Below are 27,429 nucleotides of genomic sequence, written 5' to 3'. Positions count from 1 at the left end.
AAACCTGGCTGAGACATTGTGGCACACGCTTTTAAACTCAGCACTCAGAGGGAGAAGAGGTGGATCTGTATGTGTTCTAGGCTGGTCTGGTGTACATACTGAGAAATGCAGCATTTAATACTATAGAGGTCTATACTATAGATGAGATGGCTCATGGGTAAAGGCACTGTCTACACAAGCCTGGCAACCTGCGCTCCATCCCTAAATGCCAAAGGCAGAGGGAGGAAAGTGACTCCCAAAGCTTGTCCCCCGCGTCCCTGCACCTGCCTCACTCCTCAAACATACACAATAATAGTATTAATAATAATAACAACAACAATATAAAATTCAATTTTAATTTAAAAGCCTTTATAAAGCATTTTCTAACCCTTTCTTTGGAATATGTGACAGTAATCAATCTTTTCTTTATGCTTACCTGCTTGCATCAACTCTAGTCAAAAATAAAACCCCTGTGATTAGAATGTCTCTGACATTTAGGACACCCTTGATCCCCCTGCAACCAGCGAGAATCGAGAATGATCACCCTGAGCCACTCTGAACATCTCGATATTTGATGTAAATTCACTTAGCACTAAGAATTTCTACAAAAATAGACATTTGGTTTATTAAAATGTTTCAGAGAGGCCAGGCGTGGTGGAATGTGCCGTTAACCCAGAACTCGAGAGGCAGAGACAGGCAGATCTCTGTGGCTTAGAAGCAAACCAGGGCTACACAGAGAGACCCTGTCTCAAGCAGACAGGTTTCAGAGAGGCACACAGGCCTACGGGGAGCCGCTGAGTGGATGATCTGAGTCTTGGAGAAAACTTAATGGTAGACAGGAGCTGAGTGCCAGGCTTCGCACGTCCCGGCCCAAGGGTGCCTGAGGAGGATGGCCAACGTGAGGAGTGACAGCAGCATCAGGCCTTTGGCCACACACTGAGACCGGGGTTCCCCTGAAAGACAGCAAAAGGCAGTTGTTAAGAGCATGAAGGTCCTTGTGCCTGAAGATCACCTGGGAAATCAGGAATGTTGGGCATACATGACTGTGCTCTCAAAGGAAAGGACACACAACCTGTTTTTCCATGCAGAAGGCTCGGAATGGGGGTGACTAACAGCCAGGTGATCTGCAGTATCTGTTGGGCCATATCAAGACTCCACACACCAGGACCGGAGGTGGCTGACGGTCTAACTGATCGTATGGAATCTGTATCGTCAAGGGCTCCGGCAGGCTCTCACATCCAGGACCAGAGATGGCTAACAGCTCAAATGACCTCTAAACTATCTTTATGACTGAGACCGTGCCAGATCCCTCCTTAGGCTCTTAAGCTAACACAGGTAGTCTACTCTAGAACCTTCTTGGTTTTTTTTTTAAATATCATTTATTTAATGTATATGAAACACAGTAGCTATCTTCAAACACACCAGAGGGTGGTAAGCCACCATGTGGTTGCTTTGAATTGAACTCAGGACCTCTGGAAGAGCGGTCAGTGCTCTTAACCACTGGGCCATCTTCCCAGCCCTAGAACCCTTCTTGGAAGAAAGGACATGTACTTTGAGTTGTGTTTCGAGGTTAATTATGCCTCCTTGTACACTGGGAATTGGATTATACCAGGAAACTTTCCACCAAATTGTACTGTGTTTAAATATGCTGGCAATAAACCACCTGACATCAGACTCCTGAAGTTTGACCTAGCCTGGACGACTAAGTCTGGCTGAACTGAGTTTTCATTCATTCTCATTTCTTGTTGGCTTGTTTCCCTGCCAAGTATGACACTTGCAGGAGACAACCACACTTGCAGGGGACAACCTCCCCAACCTCCTCCCCCACCCCCATCCCAACAACTGAGTCATATCACATCTTGACTTTGAAGGTAATAATTTAGTGATTACTAGAGAGAGATAACCATTCTTTGTTATCATTTAAACATCATAATTTCTAAACATCAACGTTGATGTGGTTTCTTCTTTTAAGTCTTTTGTGTTTTGTCTGGGACGTTTACACATTGACTCATAAACAGTTTTAAATGGCACAACTGATAACACACAGAAACCTGGCTTCCCTACCTTGATAATACTGGGTCAGAGGGTACAGAAGTTGGGGCCAACACAGCTCATTCCGGGTACAGTCATACTCTGTGAAGTTGATCTGGAATCTAGAAAAACACATGAGAGCATCTCAGGGAGAACAAGTGAGAAGCAGGAAGGAACCTGCTAGACAGTCAGCCACTGGCCATTGTCAGGGGGAGGGGCATCTGTGCAGGAACGAACCTGCGAGCCTGTCAGCCATTGGCTTACCTCGTCGGAGGGCGGGGCATCTGCGAAGGGATGTTAATGAACTTAACAGAGGCACTGAGAGGGAGAAGGTCGGCCTTGTCCTCACAGGTGAGCCCACACTGGTACTGCCACGTCACTGTGGAAAACCTAGAAGGGGACAACTGTAAGATAGTGTGGCCACCACCAACCATTGAAAGTCTAGGAATCCAAGTGTTGTATCAAGTCTAGACTGAGAATCTACAAGCCCTTGTACCCATCGCTGGCTGCCTTGGCCGGCTCCCTCCTCCAATCCAAGTCATTGCATAAGAAAGCTCGCTTGTCTCCAACAGTCTAATAGGAAGAGTGGCTGATGATTTATGGAAGACATTCCCTGCCCGCAGCACAGAACTAAGGCACTTTTTACATATTATGGCAAGGAATCCTCAGAACAGTACTGTGGGGACGGGATGTTGCTGAGCAGAAAAAGCCTTGGTTCCATCCCAATGCTCTGAAGTGGGCCTGAAGGGACATCAGCAGCCCTTCTCCTATTCTGGTAACTGCACCTCAACTTTCCATGGAGGTTGGGGACACACCACTCCCTGCTCTCTGATCACTGGGTCAGAAGACACAAGCCTGAATCCAGAGCCTGCCTGCCAGAGCTGCTGATAGTTCTGGGCATAGTGAATGGCTCCAGAAAGAACCCATGACCCGGCTGAACAAAAAAAAAAAAAAAAAACTCTGCCTATATCTCTTTTGACAAGGTGGCCTCTCTTTACTAAGCCCAGGCGAGGCGAGGTGAGGCTGGTGCTGACCTAACAGGACTAAGGAGGATGTTCCTGAGTATGAAGACAGTCCCAGGACAAGGTGAGCTGGAGGTAAACAGAAAAGAGACCTCTGTGACCTTGTAGGCATAGGGACTCGCCCCAACTGAATAGCACCCATCACTTTTTGCTAAGTGGAACTTGTCACATAGGGTAAAGACGCAATGCACAGAGACATTGTCGTGTCTTAGATAAGGCTACTGAATAGTAAACTGTCTAAAGTCACACACAGCTCCATGATCTGAACCTATGGGGCCAGCAAAGCCTCTAACCAGTGGCCACATTCTGTCGCCAGTATGCTACCCAGGCCCACAGAGTTAAATACCCTCAGCACCAAGCAGGCCCTTGCTAGCCCCGGCCTTCCCCAGACATTGCATCAGCTCTTATACATAGCTTTACAAATACTCCTGAGGGCAGGTGTCTGTGCTTTCCACTTACACAGCCCTATCTCTTAACAATCACCATTTGCAAGTGTGCAGATTCCTGCCCTAGCATTCCTCATCTTTGTCCTGCTCTCGACTTTGGCAACTCTCAGGAAGGGACCACACCTTGTCTCCACAGCCAGGATCTCATGCTGAGCCACCCCTTCCACAGAGCCAGCCTCAGCAGTGAGGATGCGGATGGAGAGCTGGGCTGGAACTTCCGGGCACATGCCATGTGCACTGCTTGGGGGCAGATCGGCACCTGCATCAGGGGCGTCGACACCTACAGGAATGTCAAGTTAGACAACTGTTAATAGCAGCTATCATACAGTGTCACACATGGTACCCAAAGTGATGAAAGCTGATATGGTTTGGCTCTCAGACCCGAGGCTTGACTCTCTAGCAAGGGTGTTGTCATTCCATGACTATATGACTTCATAGCATCTACGGCAGAAGCAGGTGCTACGCGCCTGGGCGGTGTCTAAATGCTTCCCTGTGTGCTGAATGAGATCCCAACCCACAGAATAAAACCAAACACAGAGATTCCGTGTCTGGGGCTGCAGAGATGGTTCAGCATTTAAGAGTACTTGCTACTCTTTCAGAGGACCCCGGTCTAGTTGCCAGTACTAATACGGTAACTCCACCTCCAGGGCATCCGATGCCCCTTTCTGGCTTCCAAGGGTGCCAGAACACATATGGTATAAACTTCCACATAGACACATACATGAATAAATTTTAAAACTCTTTTCTTAAAAAAGAAAAAAAGAAAGAAAGAAAGAAAGAAAGACAGACAGACAGACAGACAGACAGACAGACAGACAGACCCAGTGTTTAAGCTTGTCGCTGAAAGCCAGAGTGTGCCAACAGGGACAGTAAAGAACCGTGGTAAATAGTTACAAGGCTATTCCAGACACTTACGCCCTAATTGAAGTCATATTAAAAAAGATACTCATCTGAGTACCTTTGGTTCCTATGGGAAACCAGTCCCCTGAGTCCCCCTTTTAAAGTGAACAATTCAGAGCTGAGTGACCATCCCCACTGTCTCAGGCTGTCTCCTGATTTTTTTTTTTTTAATGACCGTTTTAGGATCTAGGAAGTTGGTGCTGGGGTTCAAACCTGTGGCTTTCCACACACATTAGACACTATGCGGAACCACATCTCAGACCCAGATTCACTTTCAAACCTCCCTGTATAGAACTCTCCAGACCACAAGAGTGCCTCCCTGGTTCTTAGCACTCACAACTCTGCTTTCAACACACATTTGTCCATTCTGGGTGTTGTACACAGATGGAGTTGGAGGTCCTGGTTGGACTGTGTCTGAGCCCCTTTCACTCAGTACCACGTTTTCACTCCCTATAAATTACTAGGTCAACTCTCAATGCCAATATTCTTGGGCTCTCAAAACAGAAGTGCAAACTGGTGTGCCCTATACATCGTCAAGCCCAGACTCTCAGCAAGAGGAAGCTCAAGATAGTTTCCTCTTAGAGCAAAAGTCATGAGAGAACTGGGAAAAGGAAAAACCCTGCCTGCAGAGAGCCCTGGGCAAATGCAACAGGCTCTCAAGCCATGGCTGGTGACAATAGGCTCAAGACCAGTAAGCCCCTATGCATGGCCAGTGTGACTCACTTATGACCTCTAGCCACCCATCGCTCAGATCGCTGTAGTCCGAGTTGCCTCTCCTCCCAACGTGTGTTGCTTGTATCAGCAAATGCAGTCTCTGAAGGACATTCTCCCTGCAAGAGAGGAAGATAACGATTTTTAGTCGGTGGCCAGCAGGGCTGGTCCTCAAGTCCATTTCGTTTCTAAGAGTGGCCATGTGTCTTTGCTGGGAGCCCAGATAAAAATCTGCTGAAACAACTGGCATTAAAAAACAGGATGTATATGTGTGGGTGTATGCTGAAGAGATGGTTCAGCAGTTAAGAATACTTGCTGCTAGCCAGGTGTGGTGGCACATGCCTTTAATCCTAGCACTTGGGAGGCAGAAAAAGGAGGATCTCTGTGAGTGTGAGGCCAGCCTGGTCTACAGATCAAGTTCCAGGACAGCCAGGGCTACGTAGAAAAATTCTGTCTTGGAAAAACAACAAACAAACAAACAAACAAACAAACGGAATGCTTGCTCCTCTTCCAGACTTGGGTTTGTAGCGTGTCATTTTTAAATACACACTTGCTCGTTGCCTGGTGCCGGCAATGGCTGTCTCATCCAGCCCCCATGGCTAGGGTTCAATTCCCGGTGCCCACTTGGTAGCTCACAACCATCTGGGACTCCAGTTCTAGGGCATCCGACAGCCTCTTCTGGCCTCTGCAAGCACTGCCTGCACATGGTGCACAGACATACATGCAGGGAAAAAAAAAGCCCGCTCAGACCATAAAATGAATAAATCTTAAGGCGGGAAGGCTAGCAGGGGCCAGTGAGGTGGCTCGGTGGGTGGAGGAGTTTGTATGCAGCCCTAACAACCTGAGTTGGATTTCTAGACCTGACAACGTGGCCGGAAAGAGCACTGGCTCCCAAGAGCTGTCTTCTGGGCTCCACAGGTGAAGCACAGGTGTGCTCACACATCATCCCACAAAATAAAGATAAATGTAAAAAAAAAAATGAGAAAAAAAGAAAACAAGAAAAACAGCAACTGGTGGGATGGTGTAGAAAACCTGGAGCCACCCCACTCTGCTGTAAGGATGGCAATAAGGTGCCACCACTATAGTAAAAGTGGGTTCTGCAGACAGAAAAGGGACTTACCAGATGACCTGGCACTTCGATCCCTGGGGGCACAGACAGAAAGAACGGGAAGCAGATTCAAACAGAAACTTGCACAGGCCTGTGTGCAGCAGTACACACAGCCAAACGATGGAAAACCCAGATGTCCATCGACCCAGCTAAACAAGATGTGAGATAAACAGACACACAGAGGCAGGCTACGAGTCACCATAGAAACGGATGGAGCTCTGGTGCATGCTGTGACATGGAAAATGGCAGGGTGCGTATGATCCCACGTGAATATCCAGAACAGACAAGGCTACAGAAGCAAAAAGCAGGGTGCTTGGTGCCCGAGGCTTTGGGGAGATCTGGGCAAGTGACTACTTATACGTACAGATTTCTACTTTTGGTAATGAAAACATTGTAGAGCTAAAGCGTTTCATAACTTCATGAATGACCTAAATGACACTCGATTGTTTACCTTTTCTTGTTTTTTAGCTCTCTCTCTGTGTGTGTGTGTGTGTGTGTGTGTGTGTGTATGCATGCACCATGGCATACTTGGGGAGGTCAAAGGTCAACTTGAGTGAGTCAGTTTTCTTTTACCACATAAGTCTTGGTTTTGAACCCAGGTCATCAGGCTTGGCAGCAAGTACCTTTCCCTGCCGAGTCATCCCGACAGACCGTTTGTTTGATTGTATGTTGAGACAGGGTGTTAGGTGCAGCCCAAGCAGCAACCCTGCCTCAGTCTCTAGAGTGCTGGGATGCAGGCATGAGCAAGTGTACCTGGCCGAGTCACTTAATTCCAAACGATTAATTACATTATGGGAACGTTACCCCAACTTAAAAAACATCAGAGCTATTAGGATGGCTCAGGGTAAGACACACACACACACACACGTATCAGGGCATGCAAACACCTGTATATACACACACACACATACACACACACCAGGGCATGCAAACACCTGTATACACACACACACACACACACACACACACACCAGGGCATGCAAACACCTGTACACACATACACACGCTCACAAACATATACACATATGCACATACACAAACACTTCCTCATACACACACACACACCACAAACACTGGGCCATGCTTATACCTCTCCTTCCTCTCTCTCCCCCTCCCCCTCTCTCATTTCCCCCCCTTTTCTCTTTCACAGACACACATACCACGGCATGCATGCACCTGTACACACTCTCTCTCTCTCTCTCTCTCTCTCTCTCTCTCTCTCTCTCTCTCTCACACACACACACACACACAGAGTATACATGTACCTGTGTTCATACACATTACACATGCACACAATTATCATTTCATAAATGTTAAAAACAAACGTGTGTGTCCACCACTCACCATCACATGCACTGTGTGTGTCCACTCACTGTCAGGTCCACACCATCTTTAGTTCACTGTAACTTTTCAGTCTTCTGTCTTTAACATTCACTCAGGAAATTAATTTTAAGGAGACCACTCAAAATGTAGGAAAATTCCTCAGTGAAACCCAGGGGAGCCAGCTTTGGGGAGGTGGAGACAGGAGGACTCAGAGTCGCAGATCTTCTTGGCTATGTGAGACCCTGTCTCACGTAAACCAACCAACGAGACCCACCTGAGCCGGGTACAGTTTTCCTTAATTCCAACTTCCAGCAGGCAGCCAGAGAAGGCATCTTCTCCAAATAAAATGGGTCTGAGAGCGCCTGATGTGCACAGGCCCCTGCCAGCTGCAACAGAAGGATGAGCCCCTCACTGCTCTGCTAAGTACTAGTAAAGACTTACTTCAAGGACTTCCGGAAAACCTCTCAGCAGCACTCAGAAGGCTGAGGCAGGGGCATGGCAGTACAAGGCCAGCCTGGGCAAACAGAAAGACCTTGTTTCAAACAAACAAAAAGTGTCAATTTTTATCTTTTTTTTTTTTTTTTTTTTTTAGACAAGGTCTCTCATAGCCCAGGCTGGCCTGAATTGATTATGTAGCTGAGGATGGCCTGATCTCCTGACCCTCCTGCCTCCACCTTTTAAGTGCTGGAACAACAGGAATGCACCAGCACACCTGGCTAAACAAAACAAAAGCAACAATGAAAAGCAAAAATAAAGTTTCTGGCTTCTGAAAACTCTAATCCCAACCTGTGGGTTGTGACCCCTTTAGGGGCCACATACCAGATATCCTGCATGCCAGGTATTTACGCCACAATTTATGACAGTCACAAAATTATACTTATGAAGTGGCAAAGAAACAATGTTATGGCTGGGGGTCAGCACAACATGAAGAACTGTATTAAAGGGTCGCAGCATTAGGAAGGTTGAGAACCGCTGTTCTAATCTTCCTGATCCTTTCAAAGCCAAACAAAGGTGCCATTCTGTGCAAGAATTTTTGAACCAGGTGTGGGGACTTCCTGTAAGCAAGCCACATATTGCTGCTTCTGGCAGGTGTGGGCAACTTCTTCTGCCGTGCTAGGTGCCCTCTGTTCAGAGGGAACTGTTCTGGCTCCAAGGAACAGCATGATAGACTAAGGCCACAGACAGCACAATCCTGCCTGAACCGCTCTTACAAATACCCAGCACTTTAGGTGCACAACATGCAAAGCATTCTTGAAAAAGTAAAAAAGAAAAGGTCCCAGAAACACAAAAAGCAGCCCCTCCCCACATGCCATAAACCAAAAGAGCAGCAAATGTTTCTAACTCCAGGCTATCGGGGGCAGATCACATTTAGCCAATCACAAACAGCAAAACCACCTTACCTGGCTGCCAGAGGTGCAACGTGGTGACATTCATCCCATTGGTATGCAGGGCTCGGACCGGCTTGCCAAGCTGGTAACCTAGACACAGAAAACAAAGCAAGGAGAGCTGCCATCTTCCGTCCCCTTAAGAAGGTAAAACTGCAAGAGGGAAACTGGAGCGCTTTGAAGGTGTTTGGCCCAGGGAACGGCACTATTAGAAAATGTGGCCTTGTTGGAGGAAGCGTGTCACTGTGGAGGTGGGCTTGGGACCTTCCTCCTAACTGCCTGGAAGCCAGTCGTCTCCTGACTGCCTTGGATGGAGAACTGTCAGCTCCTTCTCCAGCACCCTGCTTGCCTGCACACTGCCATGCTTCCTGCCATGATGATAACGGACTGAACCTCTGAACCCGTAAGCCAGTCCCAATTGATATTGTCCTTTAGAAGAGTTGCCTTGGTCATGGTGTCTGTTCACAGCAATGGGAACCCTAAGGGAGCCTTGGCACTGGCCATTTGTACACACCACCCCAGCAGCCAGCACAGCAGCACCTGGGAGGCTGAGACAGGAGGATGGTGATTTCTATTTACTATTTTGACTTTCTTTTTTTACTTATTAAATTCTTAGCCAGGCGTGATGGAACCCATGTGTAACCATAATTCTTGAGGTGTGGAAGGAGGAGGCTCACAACGCAAACCACTAACACTGAAGGCTGTGCCATCTACCTAGCAACGGCACTGACATTTCCCAAAACAACTCCCTATAGCAAAGGCCTACTCAGTGCATACCCACACCTCCACCTCCCTCTCCATCCCCGAGTGTGCTTTAGTGCCAGTGCTACAAACCAGGAGCCAGTCAAGGTCTCTGTGCCACTTCTACATCAGGCCTGATTTCCCACCATTCCTGAATTCCAGCCTCTCCTAATGCATTTTATTTATCCCAGCTTATCCAGAATATTACCATATATGTTACCATATCTCAAGTGCTGAGCGGACCCACGGGACGGCATCGAGAGGCCAAAGGATGGCGAAATGAGCAGATAAATGAATAGCAAGCTGGTGTTAGCCTTTCCTGAGGCAACAAGAATGAGCATGTTGTCAGGAGACACAAGGCCAATGCACTGGTGGGCTAGCTCACAGGAGTGTGGATGACTGTAAGACAGTTGCATCATCGAGAATCTCACCCGGCATGGGTGGTGACCTCCTGTCCCACGGTACCTCCTAAGCCCACACACAGCTGGGGAGGGGAGCAGGCCTGAGCTTGTTGGGGGGTCTCCCGTAGATATAGTCAGCCACGGTTGCTCTGACTAAGGTAGTAGTGGCTACTCCGAAGACAGTGGTCCACAGCAAGAGTATCAGGTTTCTTAGAAGGCCAGTGGCTTAATCCCTTAATCCTAGCTACTCTGAGGCTGAGAGAAGGCAAAAAATTAAGAGTTTGAGGCCAACAGTGGCTACACACAAATACCACATCTCAAAAACAAAACCCCAGGGGCCAGAGAGATGGCTCAATGGTTAAGAACACTTGTTGCTCTTCCAGAGGTTCCAAGATTGGTTCCCAGCACCCATGCTGGGTGATTCACAACCGCTTGAAACTCTAAATCCCGAGTAATCTCACACCCTCTTATGATCACCACAAGCACCTGCACACAAGTGGCACATGTGCACGAACACACACACACAAACATAAATAAAACATACAAATCATTTTTAAACAAGGGGCTGGAGAGATGCCTCAGCAGTTAAGAGTAATGGCTGCTCTTCCAGAGGACTGGCGTTCCCAACACCCACATAGCCACTCACAACTGCTCTAGTTGTAATGAACAATTCCAGTTCCAGGGGATCCAACAGACACACATGCAGGCAAAACACCAATGCATGTAAAATACAAATAAATCACTAAAAAAAATTAAAACAAAACAACAACAAAATCATCACAAAAGAGCCAGGCATGGTGGCACAAGTCATTAAATATCTCAGTACTGGGAGTTAGAGGCAAAAAGATCTCTAGTCCACAGAGAGAATTCCAGGACAGCCAGGACTGGCTACACAGAAAAGCCATATGAAAAACAAACCAAAACCAAACAAACCCACAAAATAAAAGAATAAAAAACCAGGGCTGGAGAGATGGCTTAGTGGTTAAGAGCACTGACTGTTCTTCTAGAGATCCTGAGTTCAATTCCCAGCAACCACATAGTGGCTCACAACTGTCTGTGATCTGATGCCCTCTCTCTAGTGTGTCTGAAGACAGCTACAGTGTATACATATACATAAAATAAATAATTGAAAAAAAGAATGAAGACCCAAGGCCAAAGAGAACAAAATTTGCATGCAAAGCAACACTGTATATTAAAATATAAATTTATCATAGGAGAAAGTAGACTGTCATGGGATAAACTGGTCATGGAGACAAATGCAACTCAAGACAGTTCCTCATGACCACGGGACAGCCCAGGATGCCACCCTAAGGTCTGTGCATAGGAGCAGCACTGCCATTCACCCTACCTGGATTTCCGGAAAATTCCTTCTCACCACCACTGTTATGGCTTAAAAACTTCACTGTGAATCTCTGGGTTATCCTTCCTAGAAACAAAAGAAACCAGAGACATAATGTGTACCATTTTGTTGGAAAAAGAAATTAACTCCCATGAACATGATGCGTGTGTGCTGGAAGGCTGAGGCAGGAGGACTGCTCTGAGGCTGAGGCCAGGGCTACACATCAAGGCCCTTTCTTGAAGACAGAGAGAAAAAAAAAAAAAAAAAAAAAAAAAAAAAGAATCAAAACAGAAACAAAGCAGGTGGTGTTGCACACATTTAATCCCAGGCCTCAGGAGGCTGTGAGTTTGAAGCCAGCCTGGTTTACACAGAAAATTCCAGCTAAGGGCTATACAGTGAGAGCTTGTCCTTATTTAGAATTTTTTATTTTTTAATAAGCCGTCCAGTTTAAGGTAGTTTTTTTTTTAAGGGTCTTTATGTAGCTCTGGATGTCCTAAAACTTCTTTATGACCAGGCTGGCCTCAAATTAAAAAATCCTCTAACCACTGCTTCCCGGGTGCTGGGATTAAAGGCATGCACCAGCATGCCCAGCCTATTCTCTTCCTTATTCTAAAGTTACATTTTATTTATTTTGTGTGCATGTATGTGTGTGACTGGCTAATTCACGGAGGACCAAAGACACCTTAGCCTTGTCGGTTCTGTCGGGTTGTCAGCAACGGGTGGCTTCAGTGACTGGCAGAACTGTCTTCCCAGCCCAATGGTACTATTCACATAATTATTCTCATTTTTAATTGCATGTCTGTGTGTGTGCATATGTGCATGCCAGTGCAGGTGTCTATGGAGATGCCCAGTCTCCTCTGAGCTGCCTGGTAGAGATGTTGCCAGGTCCTCTAGAAGAGCAGCTGAGCCATTCTCCAGCCCAGGTACTATCTACTCTTGAGCTCACTACCAATCCTCCTGCCTCAGCCTCGGGAGTGCTGGCATTACAAGTATGAGCCACCATGCCTGGCACGAAATTACATTTGATGTGCAAAAGAATCCTGACTCCTTGATTCAGTAAAAAAACACACAGGGTTAACACGTCTGGCTTCGGACTGGAGAGATGGCTCAGTGGTTAAGAGCACTGGCTGTTCTTCCAAAGGTCCTGCGTTCAATTCCCAGCAACCACATGGTGGCTCACAACCATCTGTAAGGGGATCTGATGCCCTCTTCTGGTGTGTTAAGGACAGTGTGCTCATATGCATAAAATAAATGAATAAATCTTTTTTAAAAAACAAAACCAAGTCTGGCTTCATTTCAGGGGTTATAGTTCCAAAACCCACCGGGAAAGGAGACACTTGGAACGGAAAGCGTTCTGGGCTCCTCACCGACATTACCTCTCTGGTGGGCGCAGATTTCTGCCCTGGTGATTGTGATGTCTAGGCCGCTGATGGAATTATTTTGCCATCTGAAAACATAATGCTCTTCCACAGTCACATTTCTGGGGGCCAGTTCAGCACTTAAAATTGTGTCTACAAAGACAAGAATATGCGCATAAATGAAAACTCTTTGTGAGTTGCAATCTGTTACTGGGGGCTGGGGGTGGGGGTGCTCTCTGCCTCAGTGGGCTCCCACCAGCCTGTCTCTCCAGCTCCCTGGCCACCATGGAGCTTCCTATCACGGTCTCAAGTCAGGGTGGGCCACGTCCTCTATTCCACCTCAGTTCCCTGAATAACTCTGTCCCTTTTCCTTTGATTCCTGTGTCCCCAGTGTTTGGCTCAGAACATGAGCACAAGTGTGCACTTGGGGAAACTCATGCTCCGGAAGCAGAGGCTTCTAAACACACAGCCAGGAACAAGGTCATAAACCACTGGAAAGGAACACAAACCACACCTTCATTCAAAACAAAGGGCTGCTTGCGTCAGCCCCACCCACCCACACAGCTGCTAGGGCAGCCTCACAGCTGCAAAGCGTTAACTGCCAGCAGGAGAGACAGCTCAGATCCCCACAGAAAGCCAGCCGAAGGGGCCTATCATCAATTCTGGTGCTTGGCCTGGCAGAGAATAAGATGCCCCATGTCAAACAGGGTAGGAGGCGAAGAGCCCATGGCCAAGGTTGTCCTCTGATTCCATGCGTACGTCTCCACTCATAAACAAACATGCACACATACACACACACACACACACAGAGACAGAGACAGAGAGAAAGATTAAATTTGTTTAAAACAATAATAAAAATAAGTCTTAATAAACACATACAAGCTGGGTTTGGTAGTGCATGCCTTTAAATCTCAGCACTCAGGAGGAAAAGGTATGCAGCAGATCTCCGTGAGTTCAAGGCCAGCCTGGTCTGCAGAGTGAGTTCTGGGGCAGCCAAGGCTACACAGAGAAACCCTGTCTTAGAAAAACCAAACCAACCAACCAACCAACCAAAACTAAATATAAAAACAAATGATACAGACATAGTGGCTTATGCTTTTAATCCCAGCACTAGGAAGGCAGAGGCAAAAGCATCTCTGTGAGTTCAGGGTCAACCTGGTCTACATAGACAGTTCCAGGACAGCCAGGGGCACAGATTGAGACCTTGTCTCAAAACCAAAATAAAACAGGAAAGAGCACATGTGTTCTGTATGAACGTGTAACGCTGACGCACCTGGACTGGTGATGAGCTTGTCCAGGTCAGTGGCTTCCTCATAGGTGACTGTTGGTGTGACCAGGCCTAAAAAGACACAGAATTAACTTCCACAACAACATGTGGTCCATCTTGGTGGCGCTCACCTACTCACAGGAGGCGTTTCAAGGTGATAGGGGGCCAGGCTTTGTGACCCAGACTTACAGTCCCAGCACTCAGAAGATAGAAGAAACACCCTAGGCAATACTACCTCAATAAAGAAAGTAAAAAGGAGAAAGCCAAAAAAGGAAAAAAAGAAAAGAAAGAAAGAAAGGAGAAGAAGAGGAGGAAGAGAAAGAAGAGAAAGAAGAGGAGGGATGCTGTGCAACCATCCTGTGGCAAGATGCCTCCCAGCCCTCTCCCCACTCCTACACCATCAGAGGTTGGGATCCCTCTGCTCCTGGCCCCTCACTACACCCGCACAGGAGGGTGGCAAGAGCCGGCACCAGCCCCTGTGCTGTTGCTCTGCAGGAAGAGCTGCAGGGTGGAAAGTACACAGAGCAACAACTTTGGAAGAGTGTCATGTCCCCTGAGCTCATCAAGTAAACTGCACGGCATGGTGGTCCCATTCATTGGACTGTGCCCAAGGAAAAGGAAAATCTATCCCACAAAACTGTGTCCCCCCAAGTGCTCACTCCAGCACTGGTCAGACAACCAGCACGGGGCGATGCCCACAAATGGACAGCAACAGATAGCTGAGCCATACAATAGAATAATATTCCCCCCCACCCCTACCCCCCCCACCCACCCCCCACCCCGCTCCCAAGAAAAAGCAGCACAGATTTGTGCTTTCAAAAGATGATAAAGCCAGGCAGTGGTGGTGTACACTTTTGATCCTAGCAATCAGAAGGCAGAAGCTGGTGGATCTCTGAGTCTGAGGCCAGCCTGGTCTACAGAGTGCGTTTGAGCATAGCCAGGGCTACACAGAGAAACCTTGTCTTAAAAAAAAATAATAAAGGAAAAAAAAAAAGCATAAGGAGAAGAGGAAGTCTGGGTTGGGTGAGGTCCTGACCAATGTGCATTTGATATAAACATGGACTCTGAGATCCACTGGCCCATGGTAAACTGGCAAAGCCATTACCCATATGGGCCAGACTCAAAAAACACAGCAAAGCTTTCTTTGGGAGTCCCAGTATGAGTGTTTATGAACTATTCACCAGCATGTGCAAAGACTAGCAAGTGCAGCTTCCTCCGGGACGTTTACAGCCTGAGACCAATGCCTCCAGAGACCAGCTAACCTCCCCTTCACTGTACCTAATGCACACACTGAGGTTCGCAGCTATTACAGCAGCGGTTAGAGAACCCTACCTGACCCATCTCCAGTTTCACACTGTGTGTGTGTCTCTCCTTTCTTCAGTCCTTCCCTGCCCCTAGCCACGGTTCCTGAACCCAAGCCTCTAGGAATGCATCAGTAAAAGAATGTTTCCATCGAGGTGAAATGCAGAGACAGACAAGAGCTTGGTGGCTCACTGCTGAAAAGATGCCAGCTCCCTGTGCAGGCGCCGAAAGGTTCGGGGCTACTCAGAAGCGTCAGGTATACAGTACGGCAAAGAAAGCTGCTGCCGCTCACGTGACATTATGGAGATTTGACTTCACTGACAATAAAGCCCTGGTGTGGAGGTGTTACTCAGTACTGGAACCGTGGGTTTCATGCCCAGTGCAGAGAGGAAAAAAACCAATCATACGTGCAGGGTGTAGTTCAATCAGACTCAACTCTTTCCATGAAAATGCCATCCTTAACCAATAGCTGAACCATCACCGGATGCTAAGCCAGTGGCTCAAACACAGGAGAAGGAAGGTTTCTCTGTCAACTACACCATTCTAACCGTACAGGCAGCCTACCTCCCGGCGTGCGGATCTTCATGTTTTCAGGGACAAGTTCATCCCGACCTTGGTGTACTTCCAGGTCCCTGGTGCATATGCTGTCAAAATTCCTCAGGAAAGCCACGGGCGCATCCTGCAGACACTGCCCAGCCAGAGACACCTGAGGGGAGGAACAGCTACAGTACATTGATTTCTTCCTCCCGTCTTAGAAACATTCTTTCTGCCAAGCGTGGTGCTCCAGCCTGCAATCCCTGCAGGGAGTGCTCTGAACTCAGGGCCAGCACAGACTACAGTGTGAGACCCTACCTTGAGGCTACCCTACTCCCAGCTGCTTTCTTCTACCTAGCCCAACTGCTGAACGATGTCTATAGTAAGTCGCCATGGTGACCAACTTTAGGGAGCCAAATCTGGAAGCCACTACTAACAGTTAAGTGTTCTCTAATACACCCGGGGCAGACCCTGCCGCCTCCACTAACCACACAAGTCATGACATATATTCGACCTTGGTGTCTCCCTCATCACAACCTGATTTTGGAGGGAGGTAGGAAAGCCAGGGCCCCACGTGAAAAAACCATAGCCTCTACTGCTAAGCACCACCTCCTGCCCCCAGACAGTTTCAATAACATAAAAATCAGTTCCCAGGGATAGGCGCAGTGGCTCATGTCTTTAATCCCAGTACTCAGGAGGCAGAGGCAGGTAGATCCCTGTGAGTTCAAGGCCAGCCTGGTCTACAAAGTGAGCCCAGGACAGCCAGGGCTGGTACACAGAGAAACACTGTCTTGAAAGACCAAAAAACAAACAAACAAAACAAAACAAAACAAAAAATGGTTCGCAGGAATAACAGACAAACTGTCCAGCATTCCATGCTTTTCTCCCAAAGGCAAGGCTTCCTAATGATGGACTCAAAAAGCAAATACTTCACATGACTTCTAACCTTTGGTTTGGTTTGGTTTTCTTTTTTTATTCTTTTGTTTGTTTGTTAGTTTAGACAGGGTTTCTCTGTGTAGCCCTGGCTGTCCTGGAGATTACTCTGTAGACCAGGCTGGCCTCGAACTCACAGAGATCCACCTGCCCCTGCCTCTGAGTGCTGGATTGAAGGCAGTGGTGTCACGACACATGCCTGACACAAGGCATGTGTCGTGTCACCACTGCCTGACTTAAGACCTTCTAACCTCAAAAGATGTTCCAACATTCTGAGTGTTATACTCAACCACACATTTAGAGTTTCTTAGAAAGGGCTGGGGCTGGGGGTGTAGCTCAGCTGTAGAGCCCTTGATTGACATACACAAGGTTCTTGGTACCAGCCCCAGCACAATAAAAGCATCAAACACCAATAGGGAATGAACTGGAGATTAACCACCGCCTCCAGAGTCCACACAGAGACTTCCCCGCTTTATTACACAGGTTCCCGCTTCGACTTAGCAAAGACTGGAGTTGAGAATGAGTCTTTTCAGTCTAGAGACTATTAATAGTTAATGCACAGGAGAAAAATAAGCTTAGGGGAGACTCTCGGGGCAATGCTAGTTAAATCAGGTGTTGAAACGGAAGGCGTTACCTGAGGGATGGTAAAATACCCCTTCGTGGTCATAATCGGATCTCCTTGTTTGTAACTGGCCTCAGCGAAGTCTCTTAGATCGAAGTGCAAATGGGCTTCAAAGCCGGGGGAATGTCTGGGGTAACTGCAAGACCATGAGACGTGATCAGTGGACCCGCAGGAGGCCTGCTTAGCCTGAGCACAGGCCCAAGACCCACCCCAGAACAATTAAAAAAAAAAAAAAAAAAAAAAAAGACTAGTAACACTTTGGCTGTTCTTGCTTTGAGATAGGGTCTCATGAAGCCCAGGCTGACCGAAAACTCTCTATGTAGCCAAGGATGACCTTGAACTCCTGTCAGACATGGCCTCCCTAACCACAACCTAGTGGGGGCTTCTTTACGGTACTGAGAAAAAATTGTGAGCCAAGGCAGGGACCCAGGAAAAGGAAACCCGGTGACCTGGGGAGGAGGCCCCTCCCTGGCAGCACCAGGCACTCACGTGGCACCGTGGTAGAAATGACCGAGGAACGGCGAGGTGGAGGGTGACGACTGCACACACAGGAAGGGAAACCAGTCAGGAGTCTGGTGAGTAGTGCCAACTGCACAGCGATGGTGGAATGGAGGACTAACGTGCCCTCCAAACACGCCTGAGAAGCAGGACCGTTCAAACAGCTCTCTGACCTCCGGCTGACAGTCCTGGGAAACAGATAAAAGGACGACAAGGACACACAAGCTCCCACTGTGATGCTGCTCACAGCTAACGTGAGGACATTCGCTTTGGGGCCACCAGTGCGCAACCTGGTAGACAAGAAAGCAATGCGTCTCAGTCTCCCAAAGTGCTTTGCGGCACAAGAAATGTTCCTTGGGGCTGTGGAGATGCCTCAGTCAGTAAAACGCTCAGCATGCAAGCATGAGGCCCCGAGTTCCATTTCCAGAACCTACATAGAAAGGCCGGGTGTGGTGGCCTGTGGCTGCCGAGGAAACTAAAGAGGGCCGATCCCTGGGGCTCACTAGCTAGCCAGCTGAGCCTACTCTGCCTGCTGCAGGTTCAGTGAGAGAGAAAAATTAAAAAGGATGCATGGTGCCTAAGGCATTATCCTCTGGCTTCCAGTGTGGACACATGAGCAGTCACACGCACGCACGCATGCACGCATACATACACTACACATATATAAGCCTCCATAACATGCTCACACACTCATGTGCACACGCACGTGCACACTCACATACACACATACACACACACACTCCATCCGTCACACTTGCATGAACACAAAGTTCCTTAGTCAACTCCCCAGTGGAGTGCAGTCAGAATTTTCTAGCCTGTGAGGGAGTGAGCTTCAGTGGGGAAGTCATCAAACCAGGACAAAAGCTAGAGGTATGACCTTAGCCACTCGGGAGGATCAAACATGGGGGATCAAAAGTTCAAGACCAGCTTGGGCTACACAGCAAGTTGTAGGCTAACCAAGGTTATAAAGTGAGACTCAGAACAGATGAACAGAGGCAACAACAAAACATTTCATTTCCCTGTGGGGAAAGCAAAAAAAAAAAAAAAAAATCTCAACCACATAGAACCATATTCCTGCAAAAATGGGACACCCTGGGTACCAGTGAACACACCTGTCATTTGTCTAAAATTTTAAGATTTTAAGGTATGTATTAAAAACCAGGAGTGGTGATTTGTGCCTACAATCCTGGCACTCAGGAAAGCTGAGGCAGGAGGACTACCTTAACTTTGAGGCCAGTCTAGACTACAGAGTGAGACTTGTTACTAAGTAAACAAACAAGGGCTGGCAATGTGGCTCAGTGTGTGAAGGTGTCTGCTGCCAAGTGTCAAGTGCCAACTTGAGTTTTATTCTTGGAACCTCCCACAAGTTGGCCTCTGACCTCTACATGTGTACTGTAATATAACCCTCATACCACACACACACACACTCGCGTCTTCATACCACACATGCTTGTACACACACACACAAATAAATAAATGTAGTTAAAATTTTAAAATAAGATTAAAATCATCCTTAACCGATAGCTCTCCCTAATGTGACTTTATCCAGAGACATACTTTTCTCTTTCCTCCACAAACTATACAGATAATACCAGAAGAGAAAACACTCAATTTAAACATAATTTGCAGTTCAGAGATAGAGACAGGAGGACCAAGAGTTCAAGGCCACACTCCACCACTTAGAGTGCTCCAGGCCAGCCTGAGCTACATGAGACCCTATGTGAAAACACACACACACACACACACACACACATTCTCTCTCTCTTCCTCTCCATCTCCCTCTCATATAAAAGAACCAAACAAAAATGATTTGTAAAATGAAATCTAATCTCTGTTGTCACCTATCCAAAAGCTGCTGGGGGCTACTGCTGGAGTCTCCCATACGTTCTCAGACAAACAGGTAAACAGAAAAAAACCTTACCTGGTCACAGCAGCATCGAATGTCACAGGCCTTGGCTGTCAAGTCGCACGGGCAAGGACCCAGGGGCTGATAGACTTGGTTAGGAATGACCGTCATGTTCTCTGAAAAGTACACATGTCAAAAAAAGTTCAGCTACAAAAGAATGCCACAAGGCATGAACACGTGTTTGACATTTCCAAAAAAGGCTTGAATCACGATTTGTGCTTGTGTGAATGTGTGTGTGTGTGTGTGTGTGTGTGTGTGTGTGTGTACATGTGTGTGGAAGGCAGGTGTTTTCTCTTCCCCTTGGTTTTTGGTGGTGGTGGTTTTGACTCAAGAGCTCACTCCATACACCTTGCTGGCCTGGAACTCAGATTCGTACGCAGCCAGTTCCCTTGAAGGACATGAGCCGAAGCATCTGCTGAGAAAGCTCCTCACAGACTCTACACAGCACAAGGAAGCCAGAGGCCAGCTGGGCAGTGGTGGCGCACACTTTATTTCCAGCACTTGGGAAGCAGAGGCAGGCAGATCTCTGTGAGTTCGAGACTAGCCTGGCCTACGAGTCGAGTTCCAGGATAGCCCAGGGCTACGTGGAGAAACCCTATCATGAAAAACTAAAAAAGAAGAAGAAGAAGGTGAAGAAGGAAGGAGAAGGAAGAGGAAGAGGAGGAGGACGAAGTAGAAGCAGCAGCAGCCAGGACCAGACAACAGACCCGGCAAGGACTATAGGGTCAGTCTGTGTGACCACACTGTGTATACCAGGAGGCACTGGGGGACAGGCCTTGCTATATGAGCCAACAGAGGCTCTTCTGGACATGTCTGCACTCACTACACACCTCCGGTCTATCCTTCCCTTTGGATCTATGTCTCTCTAGGTCTGTTAGACTGTATCGAGCTCTAAATCTACACAGTCCATCCGGGTGGGTGTTCCAGACATCTCCTAAATACACTTAAGCATTTTTCCTCTAAGGAAAATACTTATAAATTGATTTTGAGTTTATATAGTGGATTACATTGAGGAATTTCTATATACTGAACCTCCCTGCATCCCTGGGATGAACCCTACTTGATTGTAATGGCATGTGTTTTTTTTTTTTTCTTTTTTCTTATGAGTTTATAATTGATTTTGAATTATGTGTCTTTGTTTGAGTGCGGGTGGAGCTGGAGTTCCACCTTTGTGAGCCTCCTGAGGTAGGAGCTGGGAACCGTGGGTCCTCTGGACCAGCAGTGCGTGCTCCACGGTCTTGATCTCTTGATCGTGGCTGCTACAAGGGCCTCCTCAAATATTTACATTCCCATTGTTTTTCTCCAGGAGCTTCCTGAAGGAGCCACTGGCTATTTTCTTGGTTTGTCTTGTATTTTAAGCATTAAAAAAAAAAATACTGTTTTCTTCTTCCTTTAAAAAAATGAACTGGGCATGATGGCTCCTGCCCTCGATCCTAGCACTTGGGAGGCAAAGCTAGTAGGATCAGGAGCTCAGGCTAGCCTCGGGAACACAGTGAGCTCCAGGTCAGCCTGGGCTCTGTGAGTCTCTCTGTTTCAAAATACCAATTGAAATTACGCCATGGTGGTGCACACCCATAATGGGAGCACTCCGGTGGCTGGGGCAGGATGATCTGGATGTGGAGGCTAACCTTGGCTACCTAGTGAGATCAAGGCCGGGGCCAAAGCTACACAGGCAAGAGATGCTGGAGTATGCTGCAGGCTAGAGAACCATGGCGGTGGCACCTATGGCAAGCTGGCCCCGCATGCTGTTGTGTGTCGCTCTTGTTACTTTTTTAGAGACATGGTCTTATGGTAGCCCAGGCTGTCCTCAAATTTACCATCAGCCAAGAACAACCTTGGATTTTCTCATCCTCCTGCCTTCCAGTGCTGGGATCACAGACAAGCACCGCCTGCTCAGTTTTCTGCATTGCTGGGAATTGAACCCACAGTGTCCTGCATGCTAGGGAGGCGCTCTACTACACAGGCTACACCCATGGTGTCTCTCTCTCTCTCTCTCTCTCTCTCTCTCTCTCTCTCTCTCTCTCTTTGAGTTTTAGAGAGATTATTACAGATACATAGATAGGAGCCTAAGAGGGAGAGTCACGCCATCTGAGTGACACACAGAGGTCTGGTGCAGGGTGGACAGGCACATGGTGGGAGGAGAGTATCAGATCTCGAGAGTGTAGGAGAGAAGAACGGAGAGTACACGCTTAGGCTCTGGCTGGCATCGCAATGGCAGGAGAGAAGAGAGCAATGGTTGTGCCGATCTGGGTCAGCAGAGGAAGGCAGGCCACACCTATTCTTGTTCGTGTATTTTCTCATGCTTGGGTATTTTCTCATGCATGGAAACCAATTCTACCTTCTCCACAAAGGGACTTAAAAAGTGATTTGCAAAAGATGTGTCAGGACAGCCAGATAATTAGGTGGGGAGGTGTCTGAGACAGACTGTCACTGTGTGGCCCTGGCTGTTGTGGAACTCACTATGTGGATCAGGCTGACCTCGAACTCATAGAGATCTACCTACCTCTACCTTTGCAGTGCTGGGATTAAAAGAGTGTGCCACCACTGCCTGACTGAGATCTTAACTCAATAAAATAATATAGAGTATAAATCTCAAACTCAATAAAATAATATAGAGTATAAATCTCAAAAACAAACAAACAAAAAATCTAACTCCCTCCCCAAAAACGTACATTTAGGAAGGCAAGAGAAACTCAAAAGTTGAGTCTGGTGACTGAAGAGAAGGCCCAGTGATTAAGGGCACTTGTCCTTGCAGAGGACCTGGGTTCAATTCACATTACTTACAAAGTGACTCCTAACACATGTAATTCCAGGTACAGGGGATATGACACCCTCTTATGGCCTCTTTAGGTCCTGCACAAACATAATGGGCAAACACACAAGCACACGCACATACATATATAAATTAAAAACAAAAAAATTAACTCAGGAGCCATAAGCAAGGCATATCTCTTGTGAGTTCAACCTGGTCTACATAGTGAGATCCAGACCAACTAGAACTAACTACATAGTGAGACCCTGTCTCAAAAAACAAAAACAAACAAAAAACCCTGATGACAGAGCCACATCTAATACACTCTACACACTACACAGTCTTCAGATAGTGAGTGACAGAAATGTTTTCACGGTAGACTTCACTTGCCTGCTGCCTTGTGGGTTACAGATGTGTTGGGATAAATCTCCACCTGGATGAGCAGATGTGCTAAGCAGGATGCATTGTGGGATGCTGAAACCAGCAGAGTCTGCACGATGCACGGGGGCTCTGAGAATGAGGCTGTCTCATTTGTGGAGCACCAGTCCAGACCCCTCTTCCACCTCACGGTCACTTCCAGCATGTTCTAGAAGGGAAACACAGCTGTGCTTTTAAAGTGACTCACATCGAGTGTCTAACGACGAGGACATGGAACGGAACACACTGTGAAGGCACCCGTGAGCCTTGCTTGCTCTGTCTTACCTAAGAGCTGTGTACAAGATGGCGCACCTTACAAAAGGAGCCCTGCATACAAAGATGACAGTGCTCACTTCAGTTTCAACCAACCTGTGGTACGTAAGCTCTGGAGCCTTTCTCATACTGCTTTTATTATTTATTTACTCGTGTGTGTGTGTGTGTGTGTGTGTGTTTGCAAATCAACAGGGGCTCAAAAAGAATGCTGGATGCCCCAGAGCTAGAGTTACAGGTGTCGTGAGCCGCCTGACATGAGGACTGGGAACTGGCTCTGGTCTTTCCTCTAGAAAAGTAGTAGATACTCTTAACACTGAGTTGTCTACCCAGCTCCTACTCTGGCCAGCATTGAACTTGCTAAGAAAACCAGACTGACCTCAAACTCAGGGATCCACCTGCCTCTGTTTCCTGGGTGCTGGGCTAAAGGTATGCATCACCATGTCCAGCCCACTTCCTAATCTCATGTGTGTGTGTATAATATATATATATATATAAATAATACACACATATAATAATATGTATAATATTATGTGCATGGGTGTTCTGCCTGTGTGTATGTCTGTGTACCGTGTGTGCCTAACACCCACAAAGGCCAGAAGAGGGCGCTGGAGACAATGGAACTGAATGAAGTTACAGAGTACTTTGAGGGGCTGTGGGTGCAGCTAATTAGTCCTGGGTCCTCTGCGAGAACAGCATGTGCAACACTAAGTCATTTCTCCGGCTCCCCTCCCCCATTTCTTCATCTTAAACATAAAGATGTTTAAGTGGGGCTGGAGAGATGGCTCAGTGGTTAAAAGCACTGCTCTTCCAGAGGTCCTGAGTTCAATTGCCAGCAACCACATGGTGGCTCACGACCATCTGTAATGGGGTCTGATGCCCTTTTCTGGTGTGTCTGAAGAGAACAATGGTGTACTCATATACATAAAATAAATAAATAAATCATTAAGAAAATAATAAAAGCAAACAGTACTTGAACACATAGAGAAAGCTCAACACAGGTCCAGTGTATGATCCCAACTTGCAAACCAAGCTTGTCGAGATTTTGAAGTGTTTCTATCTTCCCAGTAGCTAAAGATTACACACACACACACACACACACACACACACACACACTGTGCTAGGTAGTCTGGCGTCTACACAAGCTAGAGTTAGTTGAGAGGGAACCTCAATTAATAAAATGCCTCCATAATACCCAGCTGTAAGGCATTTTCTTAATTAGTGCCAGCCCTGGGCTGGTGGTCCTGGGTTCCATAAGAAAGCAGGCTGTACAAGCCAATAAGGAGCAACCCTCCATGGCCTCTGCATCAGTTCCTGCCTCCAGCTTCCTGATCTATTGGAGTTCTTGTCTTGACTCCCTTCAGTGATGAACCACCTCAACTTGCCTTTTTGGTCATGGAGTTGCCTTGCAGCAACAAAAACCCTAAGACACACACACACACATGCACACATGCATATACATAGAAGGCCCTGCAAAAACCTAAATAGGAGGCTTCCAAAGGTGCATCAAAGCTGTTGCCTTAGGTCTTACCGATCGGGGGCTCACAGTCACATTCCAATCCGTTGTCACATTCCAATCAGCCGTCACATTGCTGAGGCCACCACAAGTAGGAACTGGCAACACTCCTAATCGAGAAATTAGAATTTGAGGCAGCTAGGGTCGAGTGTCCTCGGGTAGGAATCCCCCCAAGACAAGCTACATGAGACTGGTCAAACAGTATGTCTCATTTGCCAAACGGGATTTTAAAAGGCTCTGCTGTTCTTATGAGAACTCTGATGTACTGTGTGGGACTCTCAGGGGAGCTAGCTCAAAGAATGCTGGCCTTTTATTTTCCTTAAAAACAAAACAAGTTTTATTGTGCAAATCAGATTGGCTGCATATCCGCAAATCCACCTGGGTCTGCCACCTCAATTCTGGGATTAAAGGCTCTTATCCAGGACCGGTCCACAGGGCCTACAACACGCACATACACTGCCTTCCGGCCCCACTCCTATTCTGCTGAGAACAAAATTGTGTTGGCAGCACCCACGCTCTCAAAAAAACAACCAGAGTCCTACCTTCCTCGATCTGTAGCGGAGTCAGAGACACGGTGACATCCTCGCTGCCTCCGACCAGGGACGCGCGGACCTCAGGGCTGGACATCCGGATGAAAGGTGGAATGAAAACTAAGAGGGAAGAAAAGGTGTGCGGGGAGGGGTTAACGGGTGCAGAACCTGTACCTGGGGTGCGTGTGCTGGCTTTTTACGTGGCCTGGCTTCCGGGATCCTAGGAACCGCAAGTCTGGCCTTTTAAGAGCCAGTTTCCCTCAGCCTGGGCCATGCAAGCCATACCCCCGCCATACGCACCCGGGTCCCCGCGCAGCGGCCTCAGGACGCCCTGCAGCAGGAGGAGTCCCCACAGGAAGCTGAGCGGCGACAGAGAGCCCATACCCGGGGCAGGTCTGCCTCAGAAACCCAGAATAGCCTGGAAGAAAAAAAGCAGCGGACTTCGCCGCCTGGCCGACGCCATATTGCCAAGCCAAATGCCCGTCGCCATGGCAACCACCAATGGATGATGCGAATGTCGTGATTGGTCCAGGTTTACAAGACCCGCGAGAGGATCAATAGCCATGGTAACGTCCAATCGGCCAGCAGCGCTCAGTTCCACGATTGGTTCAGAACAAGAACGCGGGTTTTCCTGATTACCGCCCAGCACTACGGGCCGCGTTGGTTTGGGGGTTCTCTACTTTCTTCGGACATACATCGTGGGTTCTTCCCATCCCAGAGGTCAAAAAACCCACACTGAGGACTTGGAGAGATGGCTCAGCATTTCAGAGCAGTTGCTGCTCATGCAGAAGAGCAGGTTTTGGTTCTCAGCACCCATGTGGTAGCCCACAACTTCCTGTTATAGCTCTCGAGAATCCCGTCACTACAAGCACATGAAGTGCATACATACATCCAGGCAAACACTCATACACACGAAATAAAGCAAACCTATTAAGTAGCAGAATTGTACATGGGTGGGAGAACATCCAAGGTTGGTAAATTTAGAGAACTCCAGGGTTGTAGTCTGACAGGCTTGTGTTAGCCTGTTAGCCATGTCAGGCCACCACACGCTATTGCTTGAACTCATGTACATTTACACAGCATTCCAGACATAGTTCTGGCTGCCAGTGCGGCGAGGTCATCCTTTGCACGTTGTGTCGTCTCGATAAGACCAAACTGTAGAGCTTTGCACTATAGAGCAAAGCAAGAGAACCTTAGAATATTAGCCCAAAGTACCCCTTGCCTAGTCACCATATTCAAAATATGTGTACTTTGTGGTTTGGACTAAGCCATGTTCTGGTTTTCCTTCAATCCCAGTCATAGATGATTCATTGCCCCAAATGCAGCCTGTGTCATGCTACATCCTCCAATGATTTAAAAAAAAAAAAAAAAAAAAAAAAAAAGGCTCAAATCTGCCTTGTGTTTTATTAGTTCCAGCTGGCAAAGTAAACCCAACAGCATCCTGAAGAAGACAGTGTGGATCCATATTTAAATAAGGAGATAGAGTAGGGTGTGGGTGATGGGGTGTTCATACCAGTTAGAGGATACAAGCCAAATCAGCTAGCAGTGGCCTGGCCCTCCCCTTCCAAAGAAGCTAGCAAAGTGGCCGTGGATCTATTGCCACTACCATCCTTCATTAGGCACAACAAACTGGCTTGGGCTTCCCACTGCCACCTCAGGCCACAGTCATGTGACCAGCAGTGGCCCCCAGAGCACTGCATGGCCACTGTCACCTTCATGTGCTGACCCTCCAGGTGCCAGCTCTGACAAGTCTATACCTCAGCTCCTTGTATATAAAAAGTTTTATCCTTTTATATAAAATATTTTTTATTTCCTTGTATATAAAATTAGTTTTATCCTTCTGCCAATGTGACCCTGAGAATCAAAGTTGGGTTATAAGACCTACTGAGCTGTCATGCCAGACTGCTGGGTTTTTGTTTGTTTGGTCTTTTGTCTTTAGGCTGTTGTTTATGCATGAATGTCTGGGCATCTTGTTTGTGCTTGGTGCCTGTGGAGGCCAAAAAGGGGGCATCCAATTCCCTAAAACTGGAGTTACACATAGTTGTGAGCTGGTATGTGGGTGCTGGGAATTAAGCCTGGATCTTCTGGAAGAGCAGTCAGTACTCTGAACCACTGACCCATCTCTCCAGGGCCTTAAG

General features: G+C 47.5%; 1 protein-coding gene across 1 annotated transcript; it reads right to left on the bottom strand.

Annotated features, from left to right (window-relative positions):
• Positions 1–321: 321 nt before the first annotated feature.
• On the bottom strand, positions 322–25,783 carry Tctn2 (tectonic family member 2). The gene is made up of 18 exons (XM_076922925.1): positions 25,592–25,783; positions 25,304–25,411; positions 24,777–24,871; positions 22,949–23,144; positions 19,822–19,922; positions 17,892–18,088; positions 17,415–17,538; positions 15,878–16,019; positions 14,018–14,083; positions 12,763–12,897; positions 11,396–11,473; positions 8,921–8,998; positions 7,795–7,906; positions 5,102–5,208; positions 3,602–3,758; positions 2,275–2,400; positions 2,044–2,132; positions 322–932 (listed from the first exon to the last, which is right to left on the bottom strand). The coding sequence occupies exons 1-18, from the start codon at positions 25,671–25,673 to the stop codon at positions 805–807; spliced, it is 2,121 nt and encodes a 706-aa protein (XP_076779040.1). The 5' UTR covers positions 25,674–25,783; the 3' UTR covers positions 322–804.
• Between the last annotated feature and the right edge of the window lie 1,646 nt (positions 25,784–27,429).

The sequence above is a fragment of the Arvicanthis niloticus genome, chromosome 24, assembly GCF_011762505.2.
Source record: "Arvicanthis niloticus isolate mArvNil1 chromosome 24, mArvNil1.pat.X, whole genome shotgun sequence".
NCBI classification, from domain to species: domain Eukaryota; kingdom Metazoa; phylum Chordata; class Mammalia; order Rodentia; family Muridae; genus Arvicanthis; species Arvicanthis niloticus.
Note: the sequence above shows the minus strand (reverse complement) of the source record. Positions and strands in the feature narration are given on the sequence as shown.

Coding starts and splice junctions, on each gene's coding strand:
- Tctn2 (XM_076922925.1), bottom strand. CDS start 25,673: ATGGGCTCTCTGTCGCCGCTCAGCTTCCTGTGGGGACTCCTCCTGCTG. Junction 18,089..19,821: donor TTCGATGCTGCTGTGACCAG/GTAAGGTTTTTT, acceptor TCTGTTTCCCAG/GACTGTCAGCCGGAGGTCAG. Junction 2,401..3,601: donor ATCCTGGCTGTGGAGACAAG/GTGTGGTCCCTT, acceptor GTCCCCTTCTAG/GTTTTCCACAGTGACGTGGC.